At 55.7% G+C, this 12632-nt stretch overlaps 1 protein-coding gene across 1 annotated transcript in view; it reads left to right on the top strand.

The window, feature by feature from the left end:
- The window catches only part of NCAPH2 (non-SMC condensin II complex subunit H2), a 33549-nt gene that overhangs the window by 3555 nt on the left and 17362 nt on the right, over window positions 1–12632 (top strand). The window contains exons 2-3 of the mRNA XM_075581788.1: window positions 1758–1828; window positions 3047–3152. Coding sequence (XP_075437903.1) covers window positions 1760–1828; window positions 3047–3152 — 175 coding nt within the window. The 5' untranslated portion in view covers window positions 1758–1759. The remainder of the gene's footprint in view (window positions 1–1757; window positions 1829–3046; window positions 3153–12632) is intronic.

Here is a 12632-nt window from a genome sequence, read left to right as displayed (position 1 = left end):
GTCACTGACCGCTCTCTCCTGCCCGGGCCCCAGACATGGAGGTGCTGTACTGGGAACGGGGGGGTTATATTGGGAGGGGTCACTGACCGCTCTCTCCTGCCCGGCCCCAGACATGGAGGTGCTGTACTGGGAACGGGGGGGGTTATATTGGGAGGGGTCACTGACCGCTCTCTCCTGCCCGGGCCCCAGACATGGAGGCGCTGTACTGGGAACGGGGGGGTTATATTGGGAGGGGTCACTGACCGCTCTCTCCTGCCAGGCCCCAGACATGGAGGTGCTGTACTGGGAACGGGGGGGGGGGGGGGTTATATTGGGAGGGGTCACTGACCGCGCTCTCCTGCCCGGCCCCAGACATGGAGGTGCTGTACTGGGAACAGGGAGGTTATATTGGGTGGGGTCACTGACCGCTCTCTCCTGCCCGGCCCCAGACATGGAGGTGCTGTACTGGGAACGGGGGGGGTTATATTGGGAGGGGTCACTGACCGCTCTCTCCTGCCCGGCCCCAGACATGGAGGTGCTGTACTGGGAACGGGGGGGTTATATTGGGAGGGGTCACTGACCGCTCTCTCCTGCCCGGCCCCAGACATGGAGGCGCTGTACTGGGAACGGGGGGGTTATATTGGGAGGGGTCACTGACCGCTCTCTCCTGCCCGGCCCCAGACATGGAGGTGCTGTACTGGGAACGGGGGGGGGTTATATTGGGAGGGGTCACTGACCGCTCTCTCCTGCCCGGCCCCAGACATGGAGGTGCTGTACTGGGAACGGGGGGGTTATATTGGGAGGGGTCACTGACCGCTCTCTCCTGCCCGGCCCCAGACATGGAGGTGCTGTACTGGGAACGGGGGGGGGGGGGTTATATTGGGAGGGGGCACTGACCGCTCTCTCCTGCCCGGCCCCAGACATGGAGGTGCTGTACTGGGAACGGGGGGGGGGGGTTATATTGGGTGGGGTCACTGACCGCTCTCTCCTGCCCGGGCCCCAGACATGGAGGTGCTGTACTGGGAACGGGGGGGTTATATTGGGAGGGGTCACTGACCGCTCTCTCCTACCCGGCCCCAGACATGGAGGTACTGTACTGGGAACGGGGGGGTTATATTGGGAGGGGTCACTGACCGCTCTCTCCTGCCCGGCCCCAGACATGGAGGTGCTGTACTGGGAACGGGGGGGTTATATTGGGAGGGGTCACTGACCGCTCTCTCCTGCCCGGGCCCCAGACATGGAGGTGCTGTACTGGGAACGGGGGGGTTATATTGGGAGGGGTCACTGACCGCTCTCTCCTGCCCGGCCCCAGACATGGAGGTACTGTACTGGAAACGGGGGGGTTATATTGGGAGGGGTCACTGACCGCTCTCTCCTGCCCGGCCCCAGACATGGAGGTGCTGTACTGGGAACGGGGGGGTTATATTGGGAGGGGTCACTGACCGCTCTCTCCTGCCCGGCCCCAGACATGGAGGTGCTGTACTGGGAACGGGGGGGTTATATTGGGAGGAGTCACTGACCGCTCTCTCCTGCCCGGGCCCCAGACATGGAGGTGCTGTACTGTGAACGGGGGGGTTATATTGGGAGGGGTCACTGACCGCTCTCTCCTGCCCGGCCCCAGACATGGAGGTGCTGTACTGGGAACGGGGGGGGGGTTATATTGGGAGGGGTCACTGACCGCTCTCTCCTGCCCGGCCCCAGACATGGAGGTGCTGTACTGGGAACGGGGGGGTTATATTGGGAGGGGTCACTGACCGCTCTCTCCTGCCCGGCCCCAGACATGGAGGTGCTGTACTGGAAGCATGTGAAGGAGCGTCTGGCTGCACAGAAACGGCTGCAGAGGAGGATGGTAAGGTGGAGTGGGGGAGCTTACACGCTGACCGCAGGGGGAGGTTACACGCTGACCGCAGGGGAAAGCTTACACGCTGACCGCAGGGGGAGGTTACACGCTGACCGCAGGGGAAAGTTTACACGCTGACCGCAGGGGGGAGGTTACACACACTGACCGCAGGGGGAAGCTACACACACTGACCGCAGGCGGGGGGGGACCTTACACACGCTGACCGCAGGGGGGAGCTTACACACGCTGACCGCAGGGGGGAGCTTACACACGCTGACCGCAGGGGGGGAGGTTACACACGCTGGGCGCAGGGGGGGGGGGTTACACACACTGACCGCAGGTGGGGGGGTTACACACACTGACCGCAGGGGGAGGTTACACACACTGACCGCAGGGGGAGCTTACACACACACTGACCGCAAGGGGAGCTTACACACACACTGACCGCAGGGGGAGCTTACACACACACTGACCGCAGGGGGAAAGCTTACACACACACTGACCGCAGGGGGAGCTTACACACACACTGACCGCAGGGGGAAAGCTTACACGCTGACCGCAGGGGGGGGGGGTTACACACACTGACCGCTGGGGGGGAGCTTACACACACTGACCGCTGGGGGGGAGGTTACACACGGTGACCGCAGGGGGGGAGGTTACACACGGTGACCGCAGGGGGGGAGGTTACACACGCTGACCGCAGGGGGGGGAGGTTACACACGCTGACCGCAGGGGGGGGAGGTTACACACACTGACCGCAGGGAGGGGAGGTTACACACACTGACCGCAGGGGGGAGGTTACACACACTGACCGCAGGGGGGGGGAGGTAACACACACTGACCGCAGGGGGGAGGTTACACACACTGACCGCGGGGGGGGGGGAGGTTACACACACTGACCGCGGGGGGGGAGGTTACACACGCTGACCGCTCGGGGGGAGGTTACACACTGACCGCAGGGGGGGTGGGAGGTTACACACGCTGACCATGGTCGGTGACTGCTCTCCCAGCCTATCCTGCAGAGCATCGCCCTGCTCTCCGTGTGACTGTACTCCTTGCATGTCCTGCAGAACGTTGCTCTTCTCTCCCATGTGCCTGCTTCACTGTCCTGCAGAGCATCACTCTGCTCTCCCATGTTCCTGCTCTCCCTGTGCTGCAGGGCATTGCTCTGTGCCCCCGTGTGTCTGTCCTGTCACCCCCTGTGTAATATACCCGCCTCTCCTGCAGGGGGCGCAGTTTGTGAAGGCGGTGGAGCTGCTGCAGGAGGAGGAGCCTGTGAATGCTGCAGAAGAGAATCGTGGGAGCGACTATCTGGATCACGATGGCCCTGCAGGTGTGTGTCTCTGTCTCTGTGTGTGTGTCTCTGTGTGTGTCTGTACGTACGCACGTGTGTGTGTCTCTGTACGTACGTGTGTGTGTCTGTCTGTATGTACGTACGTGTGTCTGTACGTACGTGTGTGTCTGTACGTACGTACGTGTGTGTCTGTACGTACGTACGTGTGTGTCTGTACGTACGTGTGTGTCTGTACGTACGTACGTGTGTGTCTGTACGTACGTGTGTGTCTGTACGTACGTGTGTGTCTGTATGTACGTACGTGTGTGTCTGTATGTACGTACGTGTGTGTCTGTATGTACGTACGTGTGTGTCTGTACGTACGTACGTGTGTGTCTGTACGTACGTGTGTGTCTGTACGTACGTGTGTGTCTGTACGTACGTGTGTGTCTGTCTCTACGTACGTGTGTGTCTGTACGTACGTGTGTGTCTGTACGTACGTGTGTGTCTGTACCTACGTGTGTGTCTGTACGTATGTGTGTGTCTGTACGTACGTACGTGTGTCTGTACGTACGTACGTGTGTCTGTACGTACGTGTGTGTCTGTCTCTACGTACGTGTGTGTCTGTACGTACGTACGTACGTGTGTCTGTACGTACGTACGTGTGTCTGTACGTACGTGTGTGTCTGTACGTACGTGTGTGTCTGTACGTACATGTGTGTCTGTACGTACGTACGTGTGTCTGTACGTACGTACGTGTGTCTGTACGTACGTGTGTGTCTGTACGTACGTACGTGTGTCTGTACGTACGTACGTGTGTCTGTACGTACGTACGTGTGTCTGTACGTACGTGTCTGTCTGTACTACGTGTGTGTCTGTACGTACGTGTGTGTGTCTGTACGTACGTGTGTCTGTACGTACGTGTGTGTGTCTGTCTGTACGTACGTGCGTGTGTCTGTACGTACGTGCGTGTGTCTGTACGTACGTGCGTGTGTCTGTACGTACGTGCGTGTGTCTGTACGTACGTGCGTGTGTCTGTACGTACGTGCGTGTGTCTGTACGTACGTGCGTGTGTCTGTACGTACGTGCGTGTGTCTGTACGTACGTGCGTGTGTCTGTACGTACGTGCGTGTGTCTGTACGTACGTGCGTGTGTCTGTACGTACGTGCGTGTGTCTGTACGTGCGTGCGTGTGTCTGTACGTGCGTGCGTGTGTCTGTACGTGCGTGCGTGTGTCTGTACGTGCGTGCGTGTGTCTGTACGTGCGTGCGTGTGTCTGTACGTGCGTGCGTGTGTCTGTACGTGCGTGCGTGTGTCTGTACGTACGTGCGTGTGTCTGTACGTACGTGCGTGTGTCTGTACGTGCGTGCGTGTGTCTGTACGTGCGTGCGTGCGTCTGTACGTGCGTGCGTGCGTCTGTACGTGCGTGCGTGCGTCTGTACGTGCGTGCGTGCGTCTGTACGTGCGTGCGTGCGTCTGTACGTGCGTGCGTGCGTCTGTACGTGCGTGCGTGCGTCTGTACGTGCGTGCGTGCGTCTGTACGTACGTGCGTGCGTCTGTACGTACGTGCGTGCGTCTGTACGTACGTGCGTGCGTCTGTACGTACGTGCGTGCGTCTGTACGTACGTGCGTGCGTCTGTACGTACGTGCGTGCGTCTGTACGTACGTGTGTGTCTGTACGTACGTGCGTGTGTCTGTACGTACGTGCGTGTCTGTACGTACGTGCGTGTCTGTACGTACGTGTGTGTGTCTGTACGTACGTACGTGTGTGTGTGTCTGTACGTACGTGCGTGTGTCTGTACGTACGTGCGTGTGTCTGTACGTACGTGTGTCTGTACGTACGTGTGTGTGTCTGTCTGTACGTACGTACGTTAGTCTGTACGTACGTGCGTGTGTCTGTACGTACGTGCGTGTGTCTGTACGTACGTGCGTGTGTCTGTACGTACGTGCGTGTGTCTGTACGTACGTGCGTGTGTCTGTACGTACGTGCGTGTGTCTGTACGTACGTGTGTGTGTCTGTACGTACGTGTGTCTGTACGTACGTACGTGTGTCTGTCTGTACGTACGTGTGTGTGTCTGTCTGTACGTACGTGTGTGTGTCTGTACGTACGTGTGTGTGTGTCTGTACGTACGTGTGTGTGTCTGTACGTACGTGTGTGTGTCTGTACGTACGTGTGTGTCTGTACGTACTGCACCGACACACTTTATTCGAGCAAATACCCGGTATGTACCTGGCAGATACCTGGAATGCGCCGCTCCTCACCTCTGACAAGCCCCGTTGCGTTTGCCTTCCCAGCCTGGGTTCATGCCTGGCTGACGGGCGGCTGATCTGTTAAATGATAATGATTAGGATTTAATAGGCTGCAATGCTTCGCGTGTCTACCAGATGGCATAAATTCATGAATTGTAATGCAGTATATATATATATATACTGTGCAGTATTGCAGCCAGCGGGAATAAAATGCTTCAATCCCTGCCTGGAAAATAACCCAATGCACTCGGGCAGAAAACAGTCACAAACCTCAATACACCCGGGTATACCCGAATTCGTGGGACTAGCCGAGCTCGAATAAAGTGTGTCGCCAGTGTACGTGTGTCTGTACGTACGTGTGTGTGTCTGTCTGTACGTACGTGTGTGTGTGTGTCTGTCTGTACGTACGTGTGTGTGTGTGTGTCTGTCTGTACGTACGTGTGTGTGTGTGTCTGTCTGTACGTACGTGTGTGTGTGTGTCTGTCTGTACGTACGTGTGTGTGTGTGTGTGTGTGTCTGTACGTACGTGTGTGTCTGTCTGTACGTACGTGTGTGTCTGTCTGTACGTACGTGTGTGTCTGTCTCTACGTACGTGTGTGTCTGTCTCTACGTACGTGTGTCTCTGTCTGTTTGTGTGTGTGTGTGCATCTGTCTGTCTGTACGTACGTGTGTGTCTGTCTGTACGTACGTACGTGTGTGTCTGTCTGTACGTACGTGTGTGTCTGTCTGTACGTACGTGTGTGTCTGTCTCTACGTACGTGTGTGTCTGTCTCTACGTACGTGTGTGTCTGTCTCTACGTACGTGTGTGTCTGTCTCTACGTACGTGTGTATCTGTCTGTTTGTGTGTGTGCGCATCTGTCTGTCTGTACGTACGTGTGTGTCTGTCTGTACGTACGTGTGTGTCTGTCTGTACGTACGTGTGTGTCTGTCTGTACGTACGTGTGTGTCTGTCTGTACGTACGTTTGTGTCTGTCTCTACGTACGTGTGTGTCTGTCTCTACGTACGTGTGTGTCTGTCTCTACGTACGTGTGTGTCTGTCTCTACGTACGTGTGTGTCTGTCTCTACGTACGTGTGTGTCTGTCTCTACGTACGTGTGTGTCTGTCTCTACGTACGTGTGTGTCTGTCTCTACGTACGTGTGTGTCTGTCTCTACGTACGTGTATATCTGTCTGTTTGTGTGTGTGTGCATCTGTCTGTCTGTACGTACGTGTGTGTGTGTCTGTACGTACGTGTGTCTGTACGTACGTACGTGTGTCTGTCTGTACGTACGTGTGTGTGTCTGTCTGTACGTACGTGTGTGTGTCTGTACGTACGTGTGTGTGTGTCTGTACGTACGTGTGTGTGTGTCTGTACGTACGTGTGTGTGTCTGTACGTACGTGTGTGTGTCTGTACGTACTGCACCGACACACTTTATTCGAGCAAATACCCGGTATGTACCTGGCAGATACCTGGAATGCGCCGCTCCTCACCTCTGACAAGCCCCGTTGCGTTTGCCTTCCCAGCCTGGGTTCATGCCTGGCTGACGGGCGGCTGATCTGTTAAATGATAATGATTAGGATTTAATAGGCTGCAATGCTTCGCGTGTCTACCAGATGGCATAAATTCATGAATTGTAATGCAGTATATATATATATATACTGTGCGGTATTGCAGCCAGCGGGAATAAAATGCTTCAATCCCTGCCTGGAAAATAACCCAATGCACTCGGGCAGAAAACAGTCACAAACCTCAATACAACCGGGTATACCCGAATTCGTGGGACTAGCCAAGCTCGAATAAAGTGTGTCGCCAGTGTACGTGTGTCTGTACGTACGTGTGTGTGTCTGTCTGTACGTACGTGTGTGTGTGTGTCTGTCTGTACGTACGTGTGTGTGTGTGTGTGTCTGTCTGTACGTACGTGTGTGTGTGTGTGTGTGTCTGTACGTACGTGTGTGTCTGTCTGTACGTACGTGTGTGTCTGTCTGTACGTACGTGTGTGTCTGTCTGTACGTACGTGTGTGTCTGTCTGTACGTACGTGTGTGTCTGTCTCTACGTACGTGTGTCTCTGTCTGTTTGTGTGTGTGTGTGCATCTGTCTGTCTGTACGTACGTGTGTGTCTGTCTGTACGTACGTGTGTGTCTGTCTGTACGTACGTGTGTGTATGTCTCTACGTACGTGTGTGTCTGTCTCTACGTACGTGTGTGTCTGTCTCTACGTACGTGTGTGTCTGTCTCTACGTACGTGTGTATCTGTCTGTTTGTGTGTGTGCGCATCTGTCTGTCTGTACGTACGTGTGTGTCTGTCTGTACGTACGTGTGTGTCTGTCTGTACGTACGTGTGTGTCTGTCTGTACGTACGTTTGTGTCTGTCTCTACGTACGTGTGTGTCTGTCTCTACGTACGTGTGTGTCTGTCTCTACGTACGTGTGTGTCTGTCTCTACGTACGTGTGTGTCTGTCTCTACGTACGTGTGTGTCTGTCTCTACGTACGTGTGTATCTGTCTGTTTGTGTGTGTGCGCATCTGTCTGTCTGTACGTACGTGTGTGTCTGTCTGTACGTACGTGTGTGTCTGTCTGTACGTACGTGTGTGTCTGTCTGTACGTACGTGTGTGTCTGTCTGTACGTACGTTTGTGTCTGTCTCTACGTACGTGTGTGTCTGTCTCTACGTACGTGTGTGTCTGTCTCTACGTACGTGTGTGTCTGTCTCTACGTACGTGTGTGTCTGTCTCTACGTACGTGTGTGTCTGTCTCTACGTACGTGTGTGTCTGTCTCTACGTACGTGTGTGTCTGTCTCTACGTACGTGTGTGTCTGTCTCTACGTACGTGTATATCTGTCTGTTTGTGTGTGTGTGCATCTGTCTGTCTGTACGTACGTGTGTGTCTGTCTGTACGTACGTGTGTGTGTCTGTCTGTACGTACGTGTGTGTGTCTGTCTGTACGTACGTGTGTGTCTGTCTGTACGTACGTGTGTGTCTGTCTGTACGTACGTTTGTGTCTGTCTCTACGTACGTGTGTGTCTGTCTCTACGTACGTGTGTGTCTGTCTCTACGTACGTGTGTGTCTGTCTCTACGTACGTGTGTGTCTGTCTCTACGTACGTGTGTGTCTGTCTCTACGTACGTGTATATCTGTCTGTTTGTGTGTGTGTGTGTGTGTGTGTGTGTGTGTGTGTGTGTGTGTGCATCTGTCTGTCTGTACGTACGTGTGTGTCTGTCTGTACGTACGTACGTGTGTGTCTGTCTGTCTGTACGTACGTGTGTGTCTGTCTGTCTGTACGTACGTGTGTGTCTGTCTGTACGTACGTGTGTGTCTGTCTGTACGTACGTGTGTGTCTGTCTGTACGTACGTGTGTGTCTGTCTGTACGTACGTGTGTGTCTGTCTGTACGTACGTTTGGGTCTGTCTCTACGTACGTGTGTGTCTGTCTCTACGTACGTGTGTATCTGTCTGTTTGTGTGTGTGCATCTGTCTGTTTGTACGTACGTGTGTGTGTGTCTGTCTGTACGTACGTATGTGTGTGTGTCTGTCTGTCTGTATGTGTGTGTGTGTGTCTGTACGTACGTGTGTGTGTGTGTGTGTCTGTACGTACGTGTGTGTGCCTGTTTGTACGTACGTGTGTGTGTGTCTATCTGTATGTACGTGTGTGTGTCTGTCTGTACGTACTTGTCTGTCTGTCTGTCTGTACGTGTGCGTGCATCTATCTGTTTGTACGTGTGTGTGTGCATCTGTCTGTTTGTACGTGTGTGTGTGTGTGTGCATCTGTCTGTCTGTTTGTACGTATGTACGTACGTTCATGTGTGTGTGTGTGTGTGTGTGTCTGTGTCTGTGTCTGTGTCTGTGTCTGTGTCTGTGTCTGTGTCTGTCTCTACGTGTGTGTCTGTGTCTGTGTCTGTGTCTGTCTCTACGTGTGTGTCTCTACGTGTGTGTCTCTACGTGTGTGTCTCTACGTGTGTGTGTGTCTCTCTCTCTACGTGTGTGTGTGAGTGTGTCTGTCTCTACATGTGTGTGTCTGTCTCTAGGTGTGTGTGTCTGTCTCTAGGTGTGTGTGTGTCTGTCTGTCTCTAGGTGTGTGTGTGTCTGTCTGTCTCTAGGTGTGTGTGTGTCTGTCTGTCTCTAGGTGTGTGTGTGTCTGTCTGTCTCTAGGTGTGTGTGTGTCTGTCTGTCTCTAGGTGTGTGTGTGTCTGTCTGTCTCTAGGTGTGTGTGTGTCTGTCTGTCTCTAGGTGTGTGTGTGTCTGTCTGTCTCTAGGTGTGTGTGTGTCTGTCTGTCTCTAGGTGTGAGTGTGTCTGTCTGTCTCTAGGTGTGAGTGTGTCTGTCTCTAGGTGTGAGTGTGTCTGTCTCTAGGTGTGAGTGTGTCTGTCTCTAGATGTGTGTGTGTGTGTGTGTGTGTGTGTGTGTGTGTGTGTGTGTGTGTGTGTGTGTCTCTACGTGTGGAGGAAGGAGAGATCGGGTCTCTATTTAGCACACAGCCTCCGATCCGGAGGGGAAGGAGAGATCAAGTCTCTATTTAGCACACGGCCTCCGTTCCGGAGGGGAAGGAGAGATCGGGTCTCTGTTTAGCACACGGCCTCCGTTCCGGAGGGGAAGGAGAGATCAAGTCTCTATTTAGCACACGGCCTCCGTTCCGGAGGGGAAGGAGAGATCGGGTCTCTATTTAGCACACGGCCTCCGTTCCGGAGGGGAAGGAGAGATCAAGTCTCTATTTAGCACACGGCCTCCGTTCCGGAGGGGAAGGAGAGATCGGGTCTCTATTTAGCACACAGCCTCCGTTCCGGAGGGGAAGGAGAGATCGGGTCCTCTGTTTAGCACACGGCCTCCGTTCCGGAGGGGAAGGAGAGATCGGGTCTCTGTTTAGCACACGGCCTCCGTTCCGGAGGGGAAGGAGAGATCGGGTCTCTATTTAGCACACGGCCTCCGTTCTGGAGGGGAAGGAGAGATCGGGCCTCTGTTTAGCACACGGCCTCCGTTCCGGAGGGGAAGGAGAGATCGGGTCTCTATTTAGCACACGGCCTCCGTTCCGGAGGGGAAGGAGAGATCGGGTCTCTATTTAGCACACGGCCTCCGTTCCGGAGGGGAAGGAGAGATCGGGTCTCTATTTAGCACACGGCCTCCGTTCCGGAGGGGAAGGAGAGATCAAGTCTCTATTTAGCACACGGCCTCCGTTCCGGAGGGGAAGGAGAGATCGGGTCCTCTGTTTAGCACACGGCCTCCGTTCCGGAGGGGAAGGAGAGATCGGGTCTCTGTTTAGCACACGGCCTCCGTTCCGGAAGGGAAGGAGAGATCGGGTCTCTGTTTAGCACACGGCCTCCGTTCCGGAGGGGAAGGAGAGATCAGGTCCTCTGTTTAGCACACAGCCTCCGTTCCGGAGGGGAAGGAGATATCGGGTCTCTGTTTAGCACACGGCCTCCGTTCCGGAGGGGAAGGAGAGATCGGGTCTCTATTTAGCACACGGCCTCCAATCCGGAGGGGAAGGAGAGGATCGGGTCTCTATTTAGCACACGGCCTCCGTTCCGGAGGGGAAGGAGAGATCGGGTCTCTGTTTAGCACACGGCCTCCGTTCCGAAGGGGAAGGAGAGATCGGGTCTCTGTTTAGCACACGGCCTCCGTTCCGGAGGGGAAGGAGAGATCGGGTCTCTGTTTAGCACACGGCCTCCGATCAGGAGGGGAAGGAGATATCGGGTCTCTGTTTAGCACACGGCCTCCGTTCCGGAGGGGAAGGAGAGATCAAGTCTCTATTTAGCACACGGCCTCCGTTCCGGAGGGGAAGGAGAGATCAAGTCTCTATTTAGCACACGGCCTCCGTTCCGGAGGGTAAGGAGAGATCGGGTCTCTATTTAGCACACGGCCTCCGTTCCGGAGGGGAAGGAGAGATCAAGTCTCTATTTAGCACACGGCCTCCGTTCCGGAGGGGAAGGAGAGATCGGGTCTCTGTTTAGCACACGGCCTCCGTTCCGGAGGGGAAGGAGAGATCGGGTCTCTGTTTAGCACACGGCCTCCGTTCCGGAGGGGAAGGAGAGATCGGGTCCTCTGTTTAGCACACGGCCTCCGTTCCGGAGGGGAAGGAGAGATCGGGTCTCTATTTAGCACACGGCCTCCGTTCCGGAGGGGAAGGAGAGATCGGGTCCTCTGTTTAGCACACAGCCTCCGTTCCGGAGGCGATGGAGAGATCGGGTCTCTATTTAGCACACGGCCTCCGTTCCGGAGGGGAAGGAGAGATCGGGTCCTCTGTTTAGCACACGGCCTCCGTTCCGGAGGGGAAGGAGAGATCGGGTCCTCTGTTTAGCACACGGCCTCCGTTCCGGAGGGGAAGGAGAGATCGGGCCTCTGTTTAGCACACGGCCTCCGTTCCGGAGGGGAAGGAGAGATCGGGTCTCTGTTTAGCACACGGCCTCCGTTCCGGAGGGGAAGGAGAGATCGGGTCCTCTGTTTAGCACACGGCCTCCGTTCCGGAGGGGAAGGAGAGATCGGGTCCTCTGTTTAGCACACGGCCTCCGTTCCGGAGGGGAAGGAGAGATCGGGTCTCTGTTTAGCACACGGCCTCCGTTCCGGAGGGGAAGGAGAGATCGGGCCTCTGTTTAGCACACGGCCTCCGTTCCGGAGGGGAAGGAGAGATCGGGTCTCTGTTTAGCACACGGCCTCCGTTCCGGAGGGGAAGGAGAGATCGGGTCCTCTGTTTAGCACACGGCCTCCGTTCCGGAGGGGAAGGAGAGATCGGGTCCTCTGTTTAGCACACGGCCTCCGTTCCGGAGGGGAAGGAGAGATCGGGTCCTCTGTTTAGCACACGGCCTCCGTTCCGGAGGGGAAGGAGAGATCGGGTCTCTATTTAGCACACGGCCTCCGCTGTCATCTGGGACTGTTACCCTCCGCTCCGTCCGCCGGTGCTCCGCACTGTTTGTCAGCTGCAGCGCTAAGCCTCACATGGATCCTACTTCTTGGTGTCGCGTCATTCAATCCGCGTCATCGGATGCGTCGAGAGGTCCCGTCAGATCGGCAGCAAATAAACAAAGTCCCGGTTATGCGTTCTTTGTCATATGTAGAAATATACGTGCTCACGTATGGAGGGGAAGCAGCCCTTCAGGAAACGCAACCTTCAGTGTCCAGACTGTCACAATATGATATGGCTTGGGGAGACCCGTACCTGTGCGGGAGACGGATCGGGGAGACCCGTACCTGTGCGGGAGACGGATCGGGGAGACCCGTACCTGTGCGGGAGACGGATCGGGGAGACCCGTACCTGTGCGGGAGACGGATCGGGGAGACCCGTACCTGTGCGGGAGACGGATCGGGGAGACCCGTACCTGTGCGGG

This window comes from Ascaphus truei, unplaced genomic scaffold (assembly GCF_040206685.1).
Source record: "Ascaphus truei isolate aAscTru1 unplaced genomic scaffold, aAscTru1.hap1 HAP1_SCAFFOLD_1579, whole genome shotgun sequence".
Taxonomy (NCBI): domain Eukaryota; kingdom Metazoa; phylum Chordata; class Amphibia; order Anura; family Ascaphidae; genus Ascaphus; species Ascaphus truei.
The sequence above is the reverse complement of the archived record's forward strand: the minus strand, read 5'-3'. Positions and strand labels throughout refer to the sequence as shown.